The sequence below is a fragment of the Mobula hypostoma genome, chromosome 12, assembly GCF_963921235.1.
Source record: "Mobula hypostoma chromosome 12, sMobHyp1.1, whole genome shotgun sequence".
Classification (NCBI taxonomy): domain Eukaryota; kingdom Metazoa; phylum Chordata; class Chondrichthyes; order Myliobatiformes; family Myliobatidae; genus Mobula; species Mobula hypostoma.
In genome coordinates this window covers 32,910,942-32,937,966 of record NC_086108.1, presented here as the reverse complement: position 1 = coordinate 32,937,966, position 27,025 = coordinate 32,910,942, and the positions used below count along the sequence as shown (strand labels likewise).

Below are 27,025 nucleotides of genomic sequence, written 5' to 3'. Positions count from 1 at the left end.
TGTCATATTCCAGTATAAATGAACAAAATCAAAGTGCAAATTTCTCAGTTTCAGAAATGCATGCAATCCACCAACCAACAGCTTGTCACCCTTCAACGTTCAAGTAACAAATTAGTAAGCCAAACATCTGCCAGACATCTGTGCTCTAAGGAGAGCCAGGTATGCTACAGATCTCATTGTATATAAGGCACACAGCAGAGCCAAGTTCAGCAACACAACAAATCAGTTCATTTTTCCCCGGGTATTACAGCATCCTCCCAGTCAAGTTCAAAATCATGGTCTCAAGTTGCAATTAATCAAAAAAGCTCATTTTAAAAATGTGACATAAAAGTGCAATATAAATAAAACACAATTTGCATAACATTCAGATGTTTAGTACAATTTGACGATATTCTCATGGAAAATTATAAATGAAATTTTTAATATAATGATCTTGATTCCTGAATTTAAGTTGAACCAATTACACAGCACAAAGGAAGGTCTTTTGGGCTCAAGGCGCTTGCTCTCTGAAAGAGCTACTAATTAGTGCCTCTCTCTTGTTCATTCTCCATTGCCTGGCATTGTTTTATATTTCATTTTAATTACACACTCAATTCATTTGGGATCTAACCAAAGCTGGGAAGCAGACTGAGATGGCAGGAGCTGGCTTTGACACATTGTCACTCTGCTCATCTAGGTCCCCACTTCATTCTTTTATGAATAGTTATTTATACATACAAACATAGAACAAATCCATTAATGTGCGTGTTTATGGCTACTTATTGTCCAGTCAGAATACAGGCAACAACTTATCTTATTAACGTGTGGTTGAACAACCAGCATCATTACATGTACTACAAGTGATTTATCATCAGACCATTGTTATTTCTTCAAAAGTGCCAAAGTTACAGTGAGGGACCATCTTAAATAACTATCTTTATACAAACATCTGACAAAGAATTTGGATGTTAGAAGATCAAAAAAATAGTACATTTTCTGAAAACTCTTAAGTCTTCCCAAGTTAAGTTGGAAATCTTCAGAACAATTGCATAATCTGGCAGAAATCCTACAAGCAAACAACTGCATTCAGTACTGTGCCGGCATATGCAAAAGCAGCCTTGTTATTTGCGCCGAGGTAAAAGGAGTGGATGTTGTGATGATTTCTTCGGTTAAGATTCCCAAGACCTATGGTACAGTTTGTTAAGATCCCGGTCACATTGGCACCTAATGCTTGAAAAACGTTCACAGCAAAATAAATGCAGAACACCAAATAGGAGCTTTTTTCAGTCTTATTTCTTCAAAGTTTCAATGCTGACCCCAAAAAAAATCCAAAGAAAAATGTTGCAATGTTAAAATAAAATTCAATTGACTATAATTCTTGTGATAAAGGCTTGAAATTCCTCAAAACACACAGATTTGAATGGACATAGATATTCCAAACCACTAATTTCCTTAATAGGAAGTGCATGCAGAAAGATTATCAATCAATTGATTGAACTGTACTTAAGTACAAGAGGAGGAAGCATCTTCCAACTGAAGTTGGCACATGGAGCAACACAAGCTAGCCCCAACCCAATTCCTTTGTGATTATAAAATATTGTAACCTTCTCTTCTCAATTTCAGCACCACGGTCAGTTCATCTGGACTGAGAACTTTGCCTTATCAAAACGAACACGCGCATACAAACACACAGACGCGCGTGCACACACACTCACACACAAACTAAATGTAACCACAAATGGATGTACAATGGAATGACTTCTGTAAACAGCCAAGCAAGATCCCGTGATATACAACTGAACCAAGATTTCATTCCCTTCCTCTAAAAAGTGCATAACTTACATATCAAAATAATTAAAATCCAACCTTGTTCATTTGTTGCTGCTGGATGAAATAGGAGATGTATAAAAAATTAGGTCCTTCTAAGATTTCTTGAAGAGCTGCAGCCTGCATTATTATTTTGGAGGTATGACAACTAGAGGTATACCACGTTTAGGTCTCCACATTAAAACCTGGGCATCGTTTGCATTGGGTTTCACCAAGGCATTTGGAGGCATCGGCTCCATCCTAGCTAATATCCGAGGCTGTTCCTGCTGTGTCCTTCCGACAAGCTTTGCACGGTATCCTAATGGGTTTGTGGGGTCAACCTCTATGTCAACACGCATTCTCCATTTGATTGTCTGAAGTATAATCTTTTCTTTGCTGACCGTGTTCATGGCTACCAGCCAAGTGGTAAAACTTTGGTCTCTTTTAATCCTGGTTAGTTGTGACACATTGCTTTCACTCACAGGAACCGCCCATGTCACACTTGGGTAAAAATTATCATTCATACTGACTGAGAACCGGGACACCCTGTTTATAGGGCCAACCAGTGTCACTGTTTCTGTCGTATTGCCGTACCATGGATAGCTCACTCCATCAGAATCACTGATAGCTTTAACCCTTCCTTCCCGCAGGTCAGGAAGTTCCCAGCTGGACCTGGATAAAGATAAGTTTAAGTGAGCATTATTTGTAAACAAGAGGCATTCACTCAACAAGAATTTTCTCAGACCAATGTAATCGACCAAATGTAAAGTCAACATTTTAAATGATATAAACAGTCTAAACATAATTGGTTATTATGGCAGAAAGTTTGGATATTGCAGGACTGAATTCAGTGGACAATTGCTTTTACTGGAATAATGAGATGGAATTCAAAGGAGAGTTATATTTAGACTGTAGATAAGATGTGGATCATCGAGATCCACTGCCAGGGGTATATTGATTCTTCACAATTAATTAATTTCCAATAGATGTTTGGAAACTAGGAGAATCCAGGCATATGGGTATAAGGTGAGAAAGTGGAGCTGAAGAAGATCGATGACATCTTGTTAAATGGCTGGGAAGCATTGAAGAAATGTGGCCTTCAACTGTGGGAAGTAAATAGTTGATGCTTCGGATGAGACCCTTCATCAAGAGCCTCGGTCTGAAACTTTATTCCAATTCATGGATGCCGCCTGACCTGCTGAGTTTCTCCTGCATTCTGTGTGTGTTGCTCAACATTTCCAGCATCAGCAGAATCTCTTGTGTTTACATTTTAACTATAATAATCCTGCCAAGTGATTATACTGATTCATACAGATTAATTCAGTTGAAACTAAGAAAAGACAATTGATGAATTAACAGAAAATGTTGGAAGTATCTGTGGAGAGAAAAAAAAGAATTCTCACATGAGGTGAGTGACCATTTTCAAAGCTCTTCAATCTGAAATAGCAACTGTTTTTTCTCTGCAGATACTATTAGACCTACTGAGTTTTCCCAACATTTGTCTATCAGATAATAGCTTCCCAGGTATTATTGCCCATATGTTGTTGCAGTTAGGGAATCAAATTGTGTTTCTTGATCAGAATTCTTAATTTTACTTTTAAAAATGCTGAGTAGCAAGGCAAGTTTTTTAATAACAGTACCACCGACAGATGAAAAATGTATAATTTATTATCTTGTCCATCAATAAATATTATTTGCAGCAGTCCTTGTTCTACTCCATGAAGAAGATAATTTGAATGCAAATATAAATTAATTCCGCCAGTCAACTGTTGCATCTAAACTACCTAAGGAATGGTCATCATATTATCCCAGCTCTGTACTCTTTTTCAGCTCAGAAACCTTCCTGAATATCTGTGAGCTCCAATTATTGCTTCTAGGATATCCTTTAATTCCTTTTATCCCATGTTGAATGCTCTACTTTTCTCTATCTGAATGGTTAACTTTATGTGGTTTGTTACGCAGATACCTCCACCATTCCCCACTTTTTTTCCTTAAGAGATTCTGTACACTCTGCCCCTTGACCCACTGGGCATTTTACACATTGTCTCCTCCTTTGGCTTTATGTTCATTTGTATATTTTTATAGTTCTGTGAAGTGTCTTGAAACTCATTAAGGATGTTAACTGAAGATTGTTGTGGTGGCAATGTAGCTCACTGTAGGCTATAGTTTGAAAAGGGCCTTACTTTGGAGTATGGTGGAGTAAATGAGTTTGTCAGGTCTCATCATATTAGTATTTCATCAGCAAGAATATTCCAAATAATATGTTTTAGAGAAACAAACAGAAAACATGCAAATATAATCAGACTCTGCTTTGTTTAAATAGAAATTATATGAGAGAAATGCCAGTGGTTTAAAAAATTCCCAATGTGTCAACAATAGATTCAATGTCAACTTTCTGTAATGCATCTACCTTGAAGAACAAAGGCAATAGATGCATGAAAAAGCCACTACTTGCAAACGCCTCTACAAATCACACAAGTGTTGACTTGATCATTAGTGGATATGAACTTGGGATCTCTCACCAGCAACAGTGTGGGAGTATATCCTTTACACAGACTGCAGAGACTCAAGATGGTGATTAAGTCTTTTCAAGCAAAGCCGACCTGAAGCAAATGGACGATGATTGAAGCTCTTAACCATCATCTGGTCCAAGGGGTTCCCAACCTGGGGTTCACTGACCCTTTGCTTAATGGTATTGATCCAGGGCGTAAAAAAGGTTGGAAATCCCTGATCGAGATCAAAAAATATTGAACACTATCTGATAGACTCATCCCTTTCCTGTACTGACCAAGAAATACTTTGTAGTTTACAAGTAAAATTGCAAAATTACTGTCATAAAAATACAGTGGGCCAAAGGCCCTGTATTGTGCTGTAGGTTTTCTATATTTTTTTCTAAAATACAAACCTAAAACCATAGTAAGATTTGCATAAAGTATGTTTAGGAATCAAAATAAATATTATATTTTTAGAATATTTAAGATTTTGAAGCAAAGTGCCCTTGGGAAAATATTTGAGATGACATCATTATTCAAATTAATATATTTGATAGGATTGTTTCATACAGCAAACTAGCCCACAGGAGCTTCAGTTTTAACACTTTTAATTATTTTAACTATCCAGTTTCAGCTATAGTAAATGTAAGACCGTAAAAGCACTCTATAGTTACCAATTGTTGCATTACATTAACAGCTGGGATGTGAAGCAGAGCAAGTATGGAAAATGGAGCGGTATTTTATGGCATGTTTTAGCTGCCTTGACTGAGAACAGGCAATTCTGAAGCTATATTACTGGCAGTATTTACTCTGCATGAATCTGTGCTAATAAGCAATGCCAAACTGAAGATTGTACAATTCGACAGTATTAGCATTCTGTTGAATTAGAAGGCTCACTTCCAATGATAGCAATTTATAAAAATTCTTTAAGGTAGGAACACTTCCTATATTGTTTCAAATGAGAACATTAAACAAACTGGCACCAAGCCATAGTGGAAGACATGAAAACAACTAAATGTTGCATGGCCAATGGCTTCTAGCTACACTTTAAAGATGAAGGTTGAGGAAGGGAGTTTTGGGATGAATTTCCAGAACTTAAGAACTTGTAGTTCAAACCACAAACATCATTGGTGAAGAACCTACATGTGCAGCAGTTCAAAATGTATAGATTTATAAGAGTCATACAACTGTATAAAATTATCAAACGTATGGGGGTGATTTCAGTAGCAGATGATAAATGTATCTCTTAATCAGAAATCTTTGCAAAGTGTATATATCTGACCATTGTAAACTTTATAAAAGTGAAAAGAATGGCACAAATGATTAGAAAACATGTTTTTTCAAAGAAAGATATGAAAGCATATAAGGCTATACAGTCACTATGGAAGGAAGGCAAATTGTATGAGTATTGTATAATTTTGGCCCGCTGAATAGATATGTTCCTCAGGCTGCAGCATATTTGAGGATTTGATATCTAAGGACAGTAGTCTCTGATTGTAAACAGCACTGTTTTGCAGTCATGAATTTTAATAGATTTTGAAATCCACATGGACCATGAGCAGAAGTGCGAACTCCTGCACCCAGATTTCTGCAGCTAGCTCCAACTGGGTCTCAGTCATGATACTGGGCAGATGGGCAATGTGGAGAGAATAACTGGGGAGACATGGCTGATCAGGAAAGCACTGAAATCTGGCATATATTCATGGAGCTGAATTAACATAAGACATATGAGAAGGTGATAGGAGAGAAGTAAATTCCAATCAGTTCTGTCTCATTTGGGTAACTCTAAAATTGGTAGCCGCCCCCAGAATATTGCAACATACAAAGGCTAGTCACCTCTCACAAAAAAGGAAGGTGATTTCTTCTCTAGGAAAATCCTCCATTCACATCGGAACAATAACATATCATTTCCTCATCACTGCAGTTAGTGCATGGCACAGAAAGAAATAATAAAGCCTGGAGAAAACATATCAGAATATAAACTGTGACTTACAAATTAAGTATATAGAGTTACAACATTAGGCTGCTATGGGGTTTTACTGCTCTTGAAGTATAAAGAAATGACAGCATTCCCCCAATTTGACGTAAAGGCTGTGGAAGACTCTCTGGCAGTAGAAAATAAGTATACACCCACTGAACACAGTAATTGCCAAGCTTCTTCTTCTCTCCCCACTTCAATGTATTATTGATTTTAAGAGAAAATGACAAGGTAGATATTGACATCTTATGTTAACTAACAGCAATAAAGTGGAAGGGAAAAATGGTCGCATGCTGTTTGAGCATTGAAGTACGTCGCGATAATAGCATAATATCTTACTATACTTTTTAAGGTGGAGATGAAGAAGGGGATTTAATACAGATTTTGCTACAATAAACATAACTGAACTCATAAGGTTCAGTATGATAAATATCTATTTGGAAAAGTTAAATTATAACAGAAGCTCTCCTATGCTGTCCTTTCACAAGTTGAATCAATGCAAGAAACAGAACAGTTCCCAAATTTAGGTACTTTAGATGCAATTACATCTCTCCACTTTCTGTTCCTTCAATAAGACACTTTATTTGATTAAAGGCACTTTTTATTGATGCAGTGAAAACATTTTCATGGGGCCTTTCAACTTGACCTCCATTTCCTCTCTGCTAAAAACCATAAGTTCAGCAAAAACACGAGTAAGCCTTAACTCCAATGAATGTTTGAATAAATCACTGTGCAATAAAAACTGCTGTCTTGATATAGTGAGGTTGCTCCTCAGAGCATCTGATTTGCAGGGACTTTGATTGGGTTGTCAGATGAAGGAATTCCATCTGTCTGTTGTGAAGGCCAGTGGTGATGATGTATCTGTGAACAAATCTCCGTTGTACAAGAGGTGAAACATGCCGACACTGATACGAAAATGCTTCACCGCTGCATAAAGTATGTCACTTTAGTAACTTGATCCTTCCTGGAAGATTCACGGGTGGTGGGAGAAGTGGCAAAGGCGAGAGGAAAGGGGCATAATGACACCAAATGGACTGCTAACCTCGCTGGCATGGTAGCATGTTAAAGTGACGTTTGTTGTACGGGATCTGACTTAGGTCCTTATTCATTCATCTAACATTATCCCACTGAGGAGCCAACCTGAGACACCAGCAATAAACTGTGTCACCCAGCATCCTCATGCACAATGCTCTCCAGGTGGATATTTTCACTTTTCAAAAAAAAAGTATCAGTAATTGACAGCACTGGACAAATAAGACCCTAAGACCATAGGACATGGGTTCAGAATTATGTCCTTCAGCCCACCAAATCACGGCTGATTTAGTTTCCTTTTCAACTCTATTTTTCTGCCTTCTCTGCATTGTTATGACTGTGATCTAGGACACTGAAGCTGGTGATAAGAGGGTCTCCATTGAACAAATGTTTAATTTAAGCAAATGCTTTCTGACATTGATTGAATGATGCGTAATCTTTCCAAGGCTCTGTCAATTCTTCTTTGTAATTGCATTAGGTAGCTGTAGAATGTTATTGGCACTAATGGCCAGGAGAAGGTTTCCATTGTAAATCGCAGAGAAGTGGGTGGAAGGGATTCACCTGAATCAGATTTAATATCACTGGCATATGTTGTGAAATTTGTCATTTTGCGGCAGCAGTGTGCGCTGCAATATATAATAATAAAAACTAACATTTAGAATAAATACATAAGAGGGAAAAATAGTGAGGTAGTGTTCGTTAGTTCATTGTCAATTCAGAAATCTAATTGCAGAGTGAAAGGAGCTGATCCTGAAACACTGGGTGTGTGTAACAGGCTCCTCTACCTCTTCCTTGATGGTAGCAATGTGAAGAGCAATGTCCTGCGTGATGGGAGCCCATAAAGATGGATGCTGATTTTTGAAGGTGTCCTCGATGCTGGGGAGGCTAGGGCCCATGATGGAACTGGCTGAGTTTACAACTTCCAGCAGCTTTTTCTGATCCTGTGCATTGGTTTCTCCAAACTGATACAACCAGTTAGCATACTCTCCATTGTACACCTGTTGAAATTTACGAGAGCATTGGTGACATACCAATTCTTCTGAAGCCTCTAATGAAATATAGTCTCTGTCCAGCCTTCTTTGTAATTGCATCAATATGTTGGGCCCAGGATAGATCTTCAGAGATGTTGACACCCGGGAACTTGAAGCTGCTCATCTATTCCACTTCCACTCCCTTGATGAGGATTGCTGAGTGTTCCCTAGAATCCTCTTTCCTGAAGTCCAGAATTAATTTCTTGGTCTTACTGATGTTGAATACAAGGTTATTGTTTCAACACCACTCAACCAACTGAACAATCTTGCTCCTATTTGTCACCATCTGAAATTCTGACAAATATAGTTGTGTCATTAGAAAATGCATTTGAGCTGTGATTAGCCACACAGTCATGGGTGTAGAGAGAGTAGAGCAGTGGGCTAAACACACACTCCTGAAGTGCACCATAGAGAGGAGGAGATGATATTTCCTACCCACACAGACTGTGCTCTCCCGATGAAGAAGACAATGATCCAGTTGCAAAGGGAGGTGCAGAGGCCCAGTTTTTGGAGCATATTCATTAGACCTGAGGGTACAATCATGTTGAATGCTGAGCTGTAGTCAATAAGCAGCAGCCTGATGCAAGTATTACTATTGTTCAGGTGATCCAAAACCAAGTGGAGAGCCAGATAGATTGCATCTGCTATAGACCTACTGAGGAAATAGGCAAGTTGCAACAGGTCCAAGTCCTTGCTTAGGCAGGGGTTGATTCTAGCCATGACCAAGCTCTTAAAGGACTTTGTCACCATAGATGAGTGCCACATGGGTGATAATCATTGACGCAACTCACCCTGCTCTTCTTAAGCACCGGTATGATTGTTGCTCCTTTGAAGCATGTGGGATTCTCCGACTGCTTCAGTGTCCTTGAACACAGCCACCAGATGGTTGGCACCGGTTTTCAGAGCCCTACCAGGCATACCATCAGCGCCTGATGCCTTGAAAGGGTTCTCCCACTTGAAAGATGTTCTGACGTTGGCCTCCAAGACAGAGATCACAAGGTCACCAGATGCAACAGAGATTCGCACAGGTGTAGTTTTATTCTCTGTTTCAACTCAGACATATTGAGCTCCTCAGGGAGTGAAGCATCACAGTTGTTAGTGATGTTAGGTTCCACTTTGTAGGAAGCAGTGGCCTGCAAACCCTGCCAGAGCTGATGTGCATCGAATTCCATCTCTAACCCCAACTGGATTGTTTTCTCACTCTTAAAATAGTCTTCCACCCGGACTTCTTGTATAGTCTGATTCACTGGTCTTGAATGCCACGATCTAGTCTTCAGCAGACTTCATATCTCCTGGTGCATCTTATGGCTTTTGGTTTGGGTATATCCAGTATGTTCTCGAAGGCACACATTCATTCATACAGGTGACTGGGATACCATACTCTCAATAAAGTGAAACAGTGCATGGTTAGCATTGCAGCTGCACCTGCCTCTTCGTAGGAAGCACAACAGTTCAGGGTGAATACATTGATGTTTAGCATTGATTAACTTATTTTTATTAAGGAAGTCTAATGCACCAAATGGTTTGTTGGTTGTTTCCTGTGTATTGATTCTTGATCCTGAAATATCGACCTACCAATCCTGAACGATCAGTTATTTTGTATCTTTTATGTTGTCAGTGTAGAAGACCTACTGAATAGTATAATGCCCCTATACAGTATATTGAGAGAGGATAACAAAGAAACAAGCTTTTATTAAACTGGAAAATTCTGTGGGATATATTTGCTAAACTGAGTTTTCCCCTTCTGCACAAAATTGCTACAAGCTATTTTCAATCCATGTAAGTAGAAAGTTAAATCCCAAGGGATGTCCATCCTTCCTTAAGAGGTAACTACAGAAACACATGTGGTTACAGATTGGTTATTACTAGACTTCGAACTGTAATGACACACTCTATCCAATAGATAATTTACAAAAAAAGTCACAAACAACCAGTTGAATGACAGAATAAAAAGAAGTTAATTAAATCTTTCAACCATTGGAAGGGGTTTCATAAAGTCGTAGTTTTAGGGCGTTGCAGGGAAGTGAAGTGGTGAGGGAAGGGATGCTATCTACCAGACAACTTCTGGAAAACAAAAATGAGGAGGTGATAATGAGTTCATTTATAAAGGACATTATCCAATCTGTACAACAAATATCTTACATCTTACTATTTAAAGTTAATTGCTGCCCATTCTTCTGTATCTTTGAAAGCTTCTCTAGCTTTATGAACTCTCCCAGAATATTCATCCTCAGTTTCCCATCTCCTTAGCTTTCATCATCTTGTCTCTCCTTCAGCTATGTCGGAAAAAATTCAATATCCATTCCCCAGACTTTTCTGCCTCTCCCTTGTTCAAAATATCTATTCATGTGGCCGGGTAACCAGCTTGATAAAGGCTCCAATGAATCCCAGGTGACGGGCTTGTTTCTTTAAAAGTCTCTATCTATATACATCATGAAGGCACAATGATTAAGGTCTTACTGGACTAAGACCTTAGATCATTGGTAGAGAAATATGCTGAAATCCCCACATCAAAGCTGGGGAATTTATTTTAAATAACTTTGGAATTTAAAATAAACATCCCGAAAACCGATCAACTTCACCTTGATGTATGAACGGAAATCTACATCCCTACCTGCTCAATGTGTGATCCCATGCCCACCAATGTAGCTGCCTAATCAGACTATTAGAGATGAACATTAAATGCCACATACCATGAACAAAAAAAAAACAAGCTGTTGACAGCTGTAATTTATTAACATTTGGGCCACTGAAGTAAATTGATCCAGTTGGTTGATCTCAACAACCCCATGAAATTAAGCATCTTTCATTTTCAGCTTTATTTGATTTGCTTTGTTGCTGAGAACAGATAGGTGCTTGGTAAGCATGAAGATGTGAAGGACAACACTTTAAGGAATCTTCCTCACAAGGACAATATGATGACATAAAACAACAGCAATCTATCTATATCATATAACTGTCTCTGCTATGTGAAGCACTTGGAATTGTTCCACGTTATGAGCCTGCTGAACTCTTGCTTATCATCCAGTTCCAAGTGGGATTTTCTGCACAAGATTCACTCACTAAAATCCCCTTTTCCCTATACAGTCTCCAGGTCTGCCCATACTTGATTATTTTCAGTAGGGATCCCTGCCAATATAGCTTGGTGACGCTATCTTTAAAGATATTTTCAAAGACATGAAACCCCACGTTCCAATAAAAAGAGAGCGCAAACTCTCTAAAGGGGCTTCTTTCCTTCAAATTTGTGATTTAGGGTAACGCTGGGCAAAATTAAAGTATAGTTAATAGATCTGAGTTTGAAGTAGCAATTTTATAGGGTCTTGGAAGTGCATGGTGTAGTTGGTGAAAAGGTCTTTTAAAAAAAAGCAGAATACCTCAGGCATATGTAGTTATTACCTGTTTAGGTATAAAGGCAGAATTTTCAAGCTCCAGTTTTACTGTCTGTTTCCAAACAGACACAATCCGCGTTTCCAGTGTCTAACAAGCGAAATTCAATGGAAACCTAGCACAAGTTATTTGCAGAGTGAAGAGCTAGCGTTTCATCACGATAAAAGAGACTGCAGAAGTTCGTCATACAATGTTCTACTTTTCCTGGAGTTTAAATATAAGGATGCATTTGATTTTATACCCATCTTAGGTGATTAATGATCAGTCGATCATTCCCGGCTTAAGTTTAACTTGAATCTCTGGAACTGATTTGAAATTATGAGAGGTTATTAATAAATCTATTTAAATATGCACATTGTCTTGTTTATTTAAACATAAACCTAATAGTTTGCGTGGTAGACATCTAATCCAATTGCAGTAACCGCCTCTCAGGACTGACTCCATTCCCTAGAAAGAAACGTGGGCAGGTAAGCAATGTTTAGTCTGAATGTGTCAGTCTGCACGGAAATTAACCGTTCCGTTGCACCAAGCCACACACAGTAACACTTCGATCACTAAATGTAAACATAGATACGCGTTTCGCGGCAAGAAAATAAACAACAGGAACGATTTATCTGCCCTACTGGATGAAATTAATGTAAACCCGGCACAGAAACCACATTTTCACTATTCCCGCATCATGCTGTCGAAGAATTACACACAGTCCTCAGTCTTCCACAGTAATTCAGCTTATTAAATCTATAACACCACAGCCCTATTGAACAATTAACACAACAGCCGCGCAAGTTTACTTAAAATAAAATGAGGCAACACGTAAATTCTGTACACTAAAATCCATTTACCGGCGGTGGTGTTTTCTGTTTTGAAATGGTCATTTTGCGACCCCACTGTGACTCTTATGATGGTAACACGGCACATTGCAGAACTGAACGGCGGTGCATTTCATATACTATACCATGTTAAATTCCCTTACATTCCGAGGTCGCTGTAAGTGTTGAAAAATTCCATTTGGTTGCAAGCTTGAATCCATCCAACCACCCATGTTTCATTCCTAGGGATGGGAGGCATCACCACCCGAGCGGACGCCTTGAAGTATGGTGTCTTGTACCGTAAAACAATAGGGGAATTTTCTTCTATTATAGTTGGGCATTGATCAATCGTTGCAGAAACGTCATACACCACAATATTCTCTCGCCGTATTCTTGATTTACAAGTTATACTCTGAATGCAGCCCATCGTTCCAGGGTTAAACTATATGAAGAGATTTATATATAGTTTATAAAAAGCAAAGGGTTGGGAAATAGAGGCTGGGCAATATTCAGCACTGGCACGAGTCGATCTTGCCGGACGCGGTAATTTAGACACTGTCGTTTGTCTTCGGATTTGATTTTCTGTTTGAATTCGTCATTCGTTCCAGGCTAGTCCCTTTTCAAAATTTTTTCCTCCTCCTTATTGTCATGTCACAAACGGCAGGAAGCAGCAGGAAGACGAGGCAGCATATTGGCAAAAAGATAAGAGGAACGAGAGGATATGCTGGCTTTCCGCTGAAATATAGTAGCACTGGGAGCAGAGGAAGCGGGCTGTAGCCACTGGTTCCAGCATAGTCTGCATTTGTTTTCGAACCACATGGAATAACGCAGTCTTTCTCCTGTCCTCATAGGTAGCGGCTAAGAAACTCTGGGGTCCAGACCTTCGTTGAAACAGAAATGAATCGATCGCCAGACATCAGAAATATAAACCCATTCTTTTCTTTTTCTTGCAATTATGCATGGCAGATTTACCCGGCTACTGGAAGCTCCCTTCATTGTCTGCTCTTACCGCACGCTGTCCATTGCTGTGTTGCCGAAGATGAATGCGATCAGTTGCGAAAATAAATGCTTTTTTTGTTTTGCTTCTCCTGGGACTCAATAGGCTGGTGATCCCAGTAAAGCAGGGATCAAGAGAATGGTTTCCCACTGGATCAGGATTCCCAGGGATTACGCTATAGAGCGGCGCCCCCTTATGCACGGCCAGTTCCTCGTTCGCGTTAGGAAAGAATCGCATCGTTCCTGTATAATCAAATCGGTAATTATATGTTGCTCCGATATTCATATGCTAAATTAAACTTTTCCGGCCATTGGATTAATTGCAACGGATTGCTGTTTTCTGCCGGCTTGACCCGCTAAGTAAAAAAGCGGTTTCCTTTAGTCCAAAATAACCATAGGACGAGAATATATTTAAATGTAATCTCTCACGCACCTCCATGGCAGAGATAAAACAACTGTATTTATCTGGGAGGGAATTCACGTTGGATAAGAAATAAATAGGCAAACTCCGACCTGATGTTAGGTGTGCCTATACTGCTAACCGTTCTGATGACACCCCTATATTTCCAGCATATACTCTACATTATATACTGCTGGAAATATACTCTCCTGATGAAATAATCTGCACGGCACCCAGAATAATTTGCCATTAGATCATCTTTTTTTTGTAAATTCCACAAAAAAAATCAACAAATAACCAATCCAAATTCATGAAATGCTGTAATATTTAACAGGTCCGGCAGGAACTGTGAAGGAGCAAACCAATTTAGCCTTTCAGTATGATAATGTTAAGTCTTCCTTTCTCCAAAGATGCTCCTCAGCCTTTAGAGTTTTTTCAAGTTTTACTTCAGATTTTTATTACCCGCAATTTTTTTTCTGTTTTGCTTTTCTGAACGTTTGTAAAGAAAATGAAAAATGGGTCCGTAAACTTTTTGAGAGGTAATAAAATCAGGACCATTTATCACTGCCTATCGTAGCATTGTGTTTTAGATATTCCTAGCGCATGATATGCTTGTAAAAATGTTTGATGACTTCTATCTACCAAAAAAAAGACTGAATCTTCCTTCGTAAACAACAGGAATTCTGCAGATGCTGGAAATTCAAGCAACACACATCAAAGTTGCTGGTGAAAGCAGCAGGCCAAGCAGCATCTATAGGAAGAGGCGCAGTCGACGTTTCAGGCCAAGACCCTTCGTCAGGACGGCGGTCTCGGCCTGAAACGTCGACTGCGCCTCTTCCTATAGATGCTGCTTGGCCTGCTGCGTTCACCAGCAACTTTGATGTGTGTTGCCTGAATCTTCTTTCAGATGTCAATTGTGGCTCAGTGCTAACATTCAGGCCTCTGAGTTAGAAAGGTGTGTGCTTAGAGTGCTACTTAAAAGACAATCTAAACTGACAATGCAGCACCCAGAGAGATGAGATCACTAATAGAGGCCCTAGAAGACCCTGTTGACAATGCGTTATTTAGTCCTGTATAACATTTCAGTTATGTTGGCAGCATCAGGAGCACATTGTCTTACAAACAACCTACCCATCCGTTACTTTATGTTTCTTCTGCTCCTCAGTGTTCCCACTCTAGCCCCATCAGTCATCTCAAACCCTGTAAAACTGGATTAGAAGCAAGCCATTCTCTTTCCCCAAGGGTTGCCTAAGTAGGAAGGAAGGTTCAGTAAAATCAAAGCTGTGATCCTAACTTAATGTTCTTAAATACCTCAGGTTAGCAAAAATCTCTCTTTTCAGATTTATTGCTTTTAATTAAGTTAGCAATTGCCACTTTTTAGGGAAGAGAACTCCATACTTTACCCACTCTGTACACGAAGTATTTCCTAATTTGTCGTTTAAGTGGCCTGACTCTGATATTATCATCATGAGGACTAAGGGACTAATGGTGGAACACAAGTCAATTATATTATAAATTCCTTTAAAATTCCTAACAGCATTAACAAATTTTCAATACAGTGGCTATAGTACAAAGAATGCTGGTTTATTTAACCTAAACATTGGGCCCCAAGTAAATTTCTGATTCCTGACGAAGGGTCTCGGCCTGAAACGTCGACTGCGCCTCTTCCTATAGATGCTGCTTGGCCTGCTGCGTTCACCAGCAACTTTGATGTATGTTGCTTGAATTTCCAGCATCTGCAGAATTCCTGTTGTTTGCATTTAAATTTCTGATAAATATGGTTTGCACTTGGTCCAAGGGTAATGTGCAACTTCTTGGCTGCAGTGGTGAGAAATGTGTGCAGTACTTCAAATATAGTATAAACAAATGGTTGTACAGCTTTTATACTCTAGACTTCTTGTTATAATGGCTTTCATTCTGTTAACCTTTTTAATTACCTTTTGTACCTGGCTGTCATACTTTAGAAATTTTTCTACACCAGTATTACATCTTTTGGACCACTACTATTCCTAACTTTTTAACATTTAAGTAATACTGTATATGGATCAATAATTCCTTATTCAAATTTTGTGATCTTATACAGTATCTGCATTGAAGTTTATCTGCTACACTCAAACTGTTTCTCTTTAAAAGGTTATCTTCCTGTCTAACTACCTACTGTGCCCATAATCTCTGGCAAACTTGGATGAATTGTTTTCTTGGTCAGACAGTAAGTGGGGAAGTGAATAAACAGTTGACATTTCAGGCCGAGACAATCTCAGTCTGAAACATCGACTGTTTATTCATTTACATAGATGCTGCCTGACCTGTTGAGTTCCTCCAATATTTGGGTTTGTTGCTCTGGATTTCCAGCACCTGCAGAGTCTCATGTATTTATATATTGCTCTCTATAGTGTAATCCAGGTATTTAATAAATGCAATGAATACTTGTCTATGCACGATACATGAAAAGAATATACTTATGGGAGGACACATTTAGCATCTTCCTTCCAATTTAAGTATATAACCATTATCCAACTTCTTTGCCTTTCTTCATGTGGATCAATAATTTGCTTTGAATTCTATGTGCTATCCTTAGTGAATGATCTTATATATGGAATCTTTTCAAATGACTTCTTTATGCTCATATAAACTACATCCATTTATATTTCCATGGACATCTCTCTACTTTAATGCTTCCTCAAAGAAAAAGCAATTAGGTAACATCAATCCTTAATAAATTTATATTGTCTTAGTCTGTAATTCTTACATCAGTTGTTCCTTTGCCTGATATTGTAGATTTCAATAATTGTCCACCATACATTAGATATCAGCCAGTTTATTATTTTCTGCTTCTCTCTCACAGATTTCAATAGACAACTGTAATAGTATAATAATCTATTTTAACTTTTACACTCTGAGAGGACAATCCCTAAAGCTAAGGATTTTAAAAGATAGTGGTGCAGGTATTTATAATTTATTACCCATTGACAAAGGTCCATTAATATGCTGGGAAATGAATGGTGCTACCTAAATGCATGTCACTGTGAAGCCCAAATCCTTGTAGGTCTGGTGCAGCAGTACTGTATAATGTATGAATTTCTTATAGTAATCACCTACAAGTCTGATGCTTTATGCATAATGAGCAGGGCTGTGTTGTCATTATTAACACATGGGTGCATGTTGCAGCAGCTCATGTGTGTTGCTGCAGTCCATTCAAAACCAATCCATACAGATCAACTTTTGGTGCATTGAAAATTGATTAATGAATATTTGCCGCTGCAGGTCAATCATTGGTAATAAATGCATATCAGCAGTTCTTTCATGGTTATTACACACACTCAGTGGCCACTTTATTAGGTGTCTTCCTGTACTTAATAAGGTGAGTGTATATTCATGGTCTTCTGCTGCCGTAGAAGGTTCGACGTGTTGTGTGTTCAGAGATGCTCTTCTGCACACCACTGTTGTAATGCATGGTTACTTGAGGTACTGTCACCTTCCTATCAACTTGAACCAGTCTCACCATTCTCCTCTGACCTCTCTCATTATTAAGGTGTTTTCACCCACAGAACTACTGCTCAATAGATGCTTTCATGTTTTTCTCACCATCCTCTGTAAACGCTAAAGACTGGTGTAAATCCCAGGAGCTCAGCAGTTTCTGAGAAACTCAAACCACCCCATTTGGTGTGAACAATTATTCCACAGTCAAAGTCACTTAGATCACAATTCTCCCCATTCTGATGTTTGGTCTGGACAACTGAACCTCCAGCCAGGTCTACATTCTTTTATGCATTGGGTTGCTGCCACGTGATTGGCTGATGAGGTATTTGCATTAATGAGCAGGTGTACAGGTGTAGCTAATAAGGCAGCCACTGAGTGTACAGCTGTCGTTGCAATTTACAATTTGCTCAATGGCAGTAAATGCAGCCCTCTTACCAAATTAATTCAGTGCTATCACAGACAGTTGTAAATGACATTTATACAACACACCACTGCAAGATCTTGTCAATCAATTGGCCATTTGGAGAAACCAGTGTCACATTATCCTCCCCAAGCCAACATCAACAATAATGAGGCTTCAGACATTCACTTAACAGGCAAGTAGAGGGGAGGGAGCTGGTAGGGGAATCCGTATTCCTGACACCAGATTCGCAAAACAACAACTCATTCTTAACTTGGTTGCAGCAAAAGGTTTTCAGAAGGACGACAAAAAAGTCTAAGGACCTCGCCAAAGTCCCCTTGCAAAAAGATCTAATTTCACCACCTTCTCGTCCTAACCCACTCAAGATGCGAAGAGTATCTGGGAGGACACTGAGCATCTCCAAGTCTTTATCAACACACAGGAGACATTCCAAACAGCAGAAGGAACACACAACGTTCCAAATAAATCACCATTCAGCTCCATCGAGGAGCCTGCGCATCCCATTTCAAATACAAAAGAACCCATGGAGCAAAACGGAAGAAAGTCATCCTTGAGTGCTTATGAGAAGTCATTCAAAACCATCAAGTACTGTACAGCTCTGCAGCTGTTGATTTAATGTTGATGTGCGCATCTCCATGGCTGCAATTGTAGCTGCAGTTAATTCAATGCAAACATGGCAGCTTCATTGCTGCAATTCACTCAATGCCATGCAGTTCCATTAAGAACATAAGTAATGCCAGACGGAGTAATTCTTTAATCCTTTGTATTTAAATAGTATCACAGCTGAACCTTAACCTCAGCATCACTTTCCTATATTAACCCTTTAGCTCTTGATTTCCCTCATGCCAAACTCTTTCAGTCCACATCTTGAGCATATTTATTCAGTGAGCCTCCACAGCCCTTTTAGGTAGAGAATTTTAAAAAATATTCATCAGAAGAGTTTTTTGTTTCATGCCATTTCTGAATTGCAGTCTGGTAAATGTGCAAACGAGAGAAAATCTGCAGATGCTGGAAATCCAAGCAACACACACACAACACTGGAGGAACTCAGCAAGCTGGACAGCATTTATGAAGGGTCTCGGCCTGAAACGTCGACTGTATTCTTCTCCGTAGATGTTGCCTGGCCTGCTGAGTTCCTCCAGCATTTTGTGTGTGCTGCCTGTTAGAAGTGCAGTCCTGTTGCCACAGCTCATCAGGCTCAGTTAATAGATGTTATTCATTGCCAATGTAGCGTCACATTAGCTGCACTTTATATGTTGTTATAAAACCAGAAGGTATAGCTCTGATTCTGCAATACATTAAATTCCATTACTTGCAAATATAGTTCTAGTTTATCCCTTGTCGATATGTGTAAGCATAGTGGCAATATATTCTAAGCAATTTAAGCTGCTGTTTATTTAACACCAACATCTCTGTCTATGAGGCTACAATTTATTCTAGGCCATTAGATGCAGTAGGTGCTGCAGTACATTCAGCTCCATAACACACCAGCATATCTGTATTTCAATCAATGCCAAGGCATGCAGTGTAGTTGTGAATTACACTCAAGCTAATAAACATAGGCATTGCCGGAGTGGATTCAGCACTGGTATACAATTCTGCAGTGGCAATTTATTCAAAACCAGGTTGTTCATTTCTCTTTCTGCAGTTTGTTTGCTGCATTTTAGCAGCTATAATGTTGCATTTCACTACTTGCAAACATTGCAACCCTATTTTCAAAGCCCAAAGCAAGAAGAGTTGTGACTGTTTAATCAACGGCAACAGAAGCAGCTTTATTGTTTCAGTTTATTTAGCCGCAATTTATGAGTTCCTGCTGTTCTGGTTCAATCAGTTCCATTCACTGCAGCTTTGGTGCTGCAGTACAATCCGTGCCAGAAACCTTTGGTTGTACCTTTGGTTTATTCAATCCAGTACATGCAGTCGTAACTGTAGTTTATTCAATACAAAAAAAATGCTGCACATTATTTAAAATAAATTCATGCAGTTTCGTTACTGTATTTCAGTCCCTCAATTTTCATAAGACAAAAGAACTGGGAACAGGAGTAAGCTATTCCATTCCCTCAAGCCTGTTCTGCAATACAATAGGTCATAGCTGAACTGACATTGCTGAAATCCATTTTCCTGTCCTTTTCCGAAAGCCCATCATTCCCCATACTAATTAGAAAATGTATCATTATCAGTCTTAAAATACACCCCAGGACTCTGCCCAAATGGCCCTCTGTGGCAATGAGTTCCAAAGATTCTTAGTCTACTGGGTCAGGAAGTTCCTCCACATCTCAGTTTTATATAGGTGCCTTCTTATTCTGAGACCATATCCTTTGGTTCTGGACTTCCCTGTGAGAAGAAATATCCTCTCAGCATTTATCCTGCATAGCTTCTGAGAAGCTTTTATGCTTCATTGAAAATCACGTTGCACTTTTCAAAACTCCAAAGAACAATGTACCATCCTATTTAATCTGTCCTTATGGGACAACCCTCCATACCTAGAAATATCCTGGTGAAACTTCTCAGAACTGTCTCCAATGCAGGAATACCTCTATAATATATTATAGTAAATAGATGGACCAAAATTGTTCACAGTAGTCTAAAAGAGATTAAGCAGTGCTTTGTACAGTTGTAGTAAGTCTCTTCTACTTTTATACTCCAGTCCCCTTAAAACGAGGACCAACATTTCATTAGGCTTCTCAATTGCCTGTTAATTTTCTCTGTTTCATTCACAGGAACCCCAAATCCCTTTGTGCTACATCTTTCTGCATTTTTTTTGCTACTTAAGTAATACTCTGTTCTTTGTTTTTTGCCCTTCTGCTACTATACATCTAGCGCCAGTACTTGCAATTGTAGCTCCAGTTTATTCACTGCTCACATGCGGGGTTACAGTTACAGTTTTTCAAAAGAAAATACATATTTCAGTTCATTCAACTCCAGCATATGTGATTCCACTGCATTAGATTGTTCAATCCCAATAAAGGCAGTTTATTCAATGTCAGCTTATGGAGTTGCCAGGGTTAATTCAATATCAGTATACAAAACCATTGGAATTCATTCATTGCCAATGCAAGCAGTTCTGCTGCAACAGTTCATTCAAAGTCATTATGGTTAGTGCAATGTCAGTCTATTCAGGTATTGCTGCAGTTCATCCATTGTCAGTAATGCAGCTCTGCTACTGCTATTCATTCATTGCAATTACATGCAACATTGGTGCTGCAGTTTAGTCAATTTCAGTGGGAGCAACAATTCAGTGCCAGTGCTTACAGCTCCGTTGCCACAGTTCATTGAATCTTTGAAGCAACAATGCCACTCAGCAGGTAACTTTAACATAGGGCATAACCATTCTAGGCAGACCCTGCCTCTGACTTTTCCCATCATGGCCAAATTCCAAGGTGTTGAAAGTAGGAGCTAACTTTGTTGATCTCTTCTGCAACTCTGCCACAAGTGGCATGTAGGCCTGCAGCTGATCTCTCCAAAAATTATTTGCTAATTAATTCCATGATCAGTAATCAACAGGTCTAACTTTTTTTTTGATAATTGCTTCTTGGTGTACCAAAATGAAGAATGTCAGGACATTTTAAAAAGACGCTCACAGGTAATCTTCATTCTCCAGTAGTCTACATCAGAAAATGGAGACTTCAATCTAACACTGAAGAGATTGTCATTTCAGCATTCAATCTGAACAGCCTGAAAATAATTTATGAACTTAATGAGCAGTTCTGTAGCTGGGCGTTCCCACAATTCAATACCTAACTACCTCAGCAATATCCTTGATCATATATTGCCCCACAAGCAACATCTCGAGAACATCAGAAATGAGGTCAAGAGAAGAGTGCACTTTCTACAGGAACTGATGGATTCTACTTTGGGCAGTAGATCAAACAAGATCTGCACCGTTTCACTTATCCCGATCAACCCAGCAGCAAAGGACAGCTGAACAATCCGGCACAGGGACCACCACACAAATGAAGTAGCGATCCATCTCCAGGACGATGTGAAGATCATCATTATCACTTCCTTGAGTCTCATGTACCTTATTAAGCCTCCTGGAATTCATACAGAAAAGAAAGACCCTAAAAAAGACACCTGCTTCTGTTCATCCAATACCAATAAGTGCAGCTCCCTTAGCTGCAACACAGTCCATAACAATACATTCACTTCCGATGCCACAGTTTATTACATTTCATTACCTGGATCTCTGCTGGACAATTCGTACAATGCAATCACAATCAGGCATTGCATTAGTTCAGTTAATGCACAGCTATATTGTGTTCATTTGATGCTTGCACATTCAAGCGTTGCTGCAGTTCATGCAATATCAGTGCAGGACAGGCAAGCACTGCACATGTTATTCAGTGCTAATACAGCCAGGTAGTGCTTAAGGTCAAAGTTCAAAGCAAAGTTATCATCAAAGTACATATATGTCACATGTACAACTCTGAGATTCTTTTTCTAGTGGGCATACTCAATAATGCAACAGAATGTGATCAATGTCTGTTCATCTAGTTCTGCCGCTGCAGCTCAAGGGTCATTCAATGCCAGACCAGGGAGACATTACTGCTGTTCACAATGATATCAACACATATAGCTTTGTTACTGCTATTCACTCTACTGCCCAGTTTTGTGCTGCAGCTCCTTCAATGTCAGGAGATGGAAGCATACTCAATCACTCTTCTTATAGGTGTTACTGTAGTTCATGCCATACCAATGCAAGATGAGCAAACATTGATTTGATTCAGTTAAAGGAAGTATAGGCAGGCCATTCAATATCAGTGCAGTACAAGCAAGCATACACTTCATTCAATGCCACATATGCAGTTCTGCAATCACAATTCATTTCATGCTAGCGCATGTAGTAAAGCTGCTGTTGTCATTAACTGACAAGTGCAGCTCTCTTGCTAAACTAAAACAATTTGAGGCAATCGGGAGATTTCACAGGGTAGATGTTGGGATAATGCTCCTCTCGACTGGTGTATCTGGAAACAGAGGTCCAAGTCTCAAAATAGGGTGCCTTCTATATGGGAGATATGAAAGGAAAATGAAGTGAATCTTTGGAGACCTGGTCACTGAATATATTCAAGGCAAAGATCAATAGATTTCTAGATATTAAGTGTATTAAGGCATATGGAAGAAATGGTGTGGAGATAAAAAATTATTGAATGATGGAGCTAATTTGAAGAGTCAACTGGTCATCTATTTTTATTTCTCATGTTCTAGTGTCTAGTTTCATTGTTATAATCCACTGAATGCCATCATGTGCCTTGCTCTTGTTGAAATTCAGTTGCGTCTAATATGTGCAGCTCTCACTGCAGTTCATCATTGTCATATGATACTAGTTTTCTCAAGTGTTGCTGCAATTTGTGTAATGTCAGTACAGGGTGAGCAGGCAGTTAATTCTATGTGAGTGCACATGTACTAGTGCTGTTGATTAGCTGCAATTTATTCAATGGCAAGAAATGCAATGTAGTTGCAGTTTATCAAATGCTAATAATTTCAATCGTGCTTGCAGATTATTCAATGTCCCTCAGGAATGAAGCAAACAGAAATTTCTTCATTCAAATGCTACATCAAATGGAACATAGGACAATATAGCACAGGAACAGCCTTTCAGTTCTACACTAATGGTTATACTGAATCATCAGACCTGATTGTGTGTATCACCCCAAAACATTGACTGTTTGAAGGTTAATTTATTATCTAAGTATGATGCAGTATACAATTCTGAGATTCATCTTCTTCAGATAGCCACGAAACAAAGAAAACCATGGAAGTCAGTTCAAGGAGAAACAGCAAACCACTCCCCACTCAAAAAAAGAACAGCAACATGATCATCAAACCTCCAAACCCTGCGCCCCCGCAAAAATTGCAATATTGGCCCAAAATCCACCTCCCCCCACACAAATGCAACGAGAACATCCACCCCCAAACACCCACCTCCCTGCAAAAAAAAACTAACAAAAGCTCAACAAGAACATCGACCTCCAAATCCCACTCCCCCACACAAAAAAACTAACAAAAACATCACAAGAACATCAACCCGCCCCCTGCCACCCCCAACCCAACTGCCCCTCCAAACAAAAAGGCATCTAGAAAGAACAGGCAACCCACATGGAATATAAAAACCATACGACTGAAAAAGTCCATAGTCCTTCATCCAAATCCGTAAACACAGAACCTCGGAAACATCCTCTGACATTATCGAAAGAGAGAGACACCACTCAAACACAGAAGCCTACCCATTTCTCTCCATAGATGCTGCCTGGCATTTTGTGTGTGTTGTCCCGATATAAACTGAATCTCTTCTGTGTGCATGACCCATATCCCTCCATTCATCATACAGTCATGTGTCTAACAACCTCTTAAACTCGCCCTCATATCATATTGGTGATCTTTCAAATTCTTAACCCCAAAGGGGCACTCGTTACTCAAAACAGAGATTGATAGATTTTCTGGTTTATCAGGGATATGGGGACAGGACAAGAAAATGGGGTTGAAGTGGAAGATCTGTCATGGTCTTGTAATGGTAGGGCAAAAGCATGCTGCAATTTATTCTACGTCATTGTGTGCAGCTCTGTTGTTTGGGTTAATCTGAAGCACACAGATGCTGCTGCAGTTTCTTCAGTTCCAAGAGAGAGAGGGTCATTCAGTTTCAGTTCAGCTAGCCATTGTTGTAGCCATCCAGGACTGAAGCCTAATCTCTTCATCTTTAATAAACCAAATCCATTTCCAATTAAAAATTTACTGGAACAAATATCAGATTTTAATCAAACAGTTGTTGGAGGAACTCAATGGGTCAGGCAGCATCTATGGAAGGAAATGAATAGCTGATATTTTGGCTTGATCCAAAATTCAATGGTCCACTTGCCTCCCCAGGTACTGCGTGACCTGCTCAGTTCCTCCAATGCTTTGTGTTTCTCCACATTTGAGCATCTGCAGTCTCTTGTGTCTCCATTTTGAAGCAAATCATACTGAAGTTCTATCCCTGATTTAGTTGCATGATAATAAATCAGAACTCTAAAAATAATAGATCTTGGCGTCTAATAGTAGACATTGGAGAGGATCCAGAGGAGGATCATGAGAATAATTCCAGGAATGAAAATATTGATGGCTCGGGGCCTATACTCAGTGGAGTTTAGAAGAATGAGAGGGATCTCATTGAAACCTATCAACAATTGAAAGGCCAAGATAGCATGGATGTGGATAGAATGTTTCCTCTAGTCTAGGAGCAGAGGGCACAGCCTCAGAATAGAGGGATGTCCAGTTAGAGCTGAGAAAAGGTGGAATTTCTTCAGCCAGAGGCCAGTGAATCTGTGGAATTCATTGCCGCAGACAGCTGTGGAGGCCTAGTCATTGAGTATATTTAAAGAGAAGGTTGATAGGTTCTTGATTAGTAAGAGGTTATGCAGAGAAAGCAGGAGAGGGATAACAAATTAGCCATGATGGAATGGCAGAGCAGTCTCAGTGGGCCAAATGGCCAAATTCTGCTCCTGTAGAGAGCAGGCAAACAGGAACGCAATCTTTAATGCAGTTTATTCAATATCTCTACTGTCTTTCACTCAATACTAGGCATACAGTAATGTTGCTGCAATTCATTCCACGTAGTTATCTGCAGCTCTGTTACCGCAGTTCATGCAGTGCCAGCGTATCTATTGAGTATGTACCCTCTAGAGTTCAAAGGGTGACCTCACTGAAGCTTATAAATTCCTTCTGGGACTTCTCAGAGTAGGTGTGAGGAAAAGGCTTCATTTGGCTGGGGTGTGGTGGATCAAGGCACAGTATCAAAATAACATACCAACCACTCAGGACTGAAATGAGAAGAAATTTCTATGCAGAAAGGGCAGTGCAGTTTTGAAATTATCTACCCAAGATTGGTGCGGAGGCTCTGTCGTTAAATATATTCAATACAGAAATCAACAAATAACTATATAACTAAGGCATCAAGGTATATGGAATTAGTGCAGGACAGCACTGCTGAAGTAAAAGATTACTGACCACTCTAAGCTCCTCTTCGGATGATATAGGGGTAGTTGATGACAATGTGGAGAAGTTACCGGAGAAAATTAGTGGGGGGGACGGGATTGCCCTGTGAATTGGCAATGGGAGGTATGGGACAAGCAGCCTCCTTCTGTGCTGTAAATCATTTAGAAATATTGATCTTGGCAGAGCAGATGCAAGAGGCAAATGCTCTTCTACTTTGTAGATAGTGTAGAAGTTTTCCAAAGAATACAGCAGGATATTGATCAGTTACAGAGAAATGTCAGGTGGAGTTCAATATTCCAATTGTGAGATGTTGCAGTTGGGAGATCAAATGTAAAGGAAGAGTACAAAGTTAATCGCAGGACCCTTAACAGTGTTGTTGTATAGAGAGATCTTCAGGTCCAAGTCCCCAGCTCTCTGAAAGTGGCTGCAGAGTTTGATGGGGTGGTAAAGAAGCTATTCGGCATGCTTGCATTTATTAATTGAGACACTGAGTTCAAGAGTCAGGAAGTTATGTCACAGCTTTATAAAACTCTAATTAGGGCATATCTGGAATATCTAGTTGCCCCATTATAGGAAGGGTGCTCAAAGTTCGAAGTAAATTTATTAACAAAGTATGCATTGAGGCCCTTTGTTGGTTGCGATCAACCATGGATATTGCATCTTAGTTGTCTACCTGATATGCAAGCCAGGCAGTACAATATGGAGAGCAGGCTAAACCTCTCCACACAGCTAATGAATCCAAAGGAGATGGTAGAGGTCAATACAATTTGGCACCAGCGGCATCGCAGGAGTTGCCAGTCAGCATTGGACTGCCTTAGGTAGTCCAGCTATAGATTTTTTCTCTGTGTTTATTCCCGAAGCCTTCCCCATGAGCAGGTATAGCCACAGCGCAGCAGAGGTTTGAGATCAGAGTTTCTACATTACAAGGTATGTGTATGTCACAATATACTGTACTACCCTGAGATTCATTTTCTTGCAGGCCTTCACAGTAGAACAAAGAAATACAACAGAATCAATGAAATATCACACAAAATGATGGACAATCAATATGCAAAAGACAAATTATGCAAATACAAAAAATATATAAATAAGAAAATAAATAATACTGAGAACCTGAGTTGTAGAGTCCTTGAGTTTGAGTCCATAGGTTGTGGAATCAGTTCGGTGTCGAGGTGAGTGAAGTTATCAATGCTGGTTCAGAAGACTGATGGTTGAAGAATAATAACGGTCCCTGAACCTGATGGTG

General features: G+C 39.4%; 1 protein-coding gene across 4 annotated transcripts; it reads right to left on the bottom strand.

Annotated features, from left to right (window-relative positions):
* fam78bb (family with sequence similarity 78 member Bb) lies at positions 1 to 27,025 on the bottom strand. Of its 4 annotated transcripts, XR_010019958.1 has the most exons (3): positions 12,679 to 13,714; positions 1,846 to 2,457; positions 1 to 1,164 (listed from the first exon to the last, which is right to left on the bottom strand). XR_010019958.1 is itself a non-coding variant. In XM_063064889.1 (2 exons), exons 1-2 carry the CDS (start codon positions 26,922 to 26,924, stop codon positions 1,935 to 1,937), a joined length of 555 nt encoding a protein of 184 aa, XP_062920959.1. In that variant the 5' UTR covers positions 26,925 to 27,025; the 3' UTR covers positions 1 to 1,934. The 4 variants fall into 4 exon arrangements, 3 of the variants coding, with proteins under 3 accessions (XP_062920959.1, XP_062920957.1, XP_062920960.1); XM_063064889.1 differs by lacking the exon at positions 12,679 to 13,714 and adding an exon at positions 26,893 to 27,025 and having other exon boundaries at positions 1 to 2,457; XM_063064887.1 differs by having other exon boundaries at positions 1 to 2,457.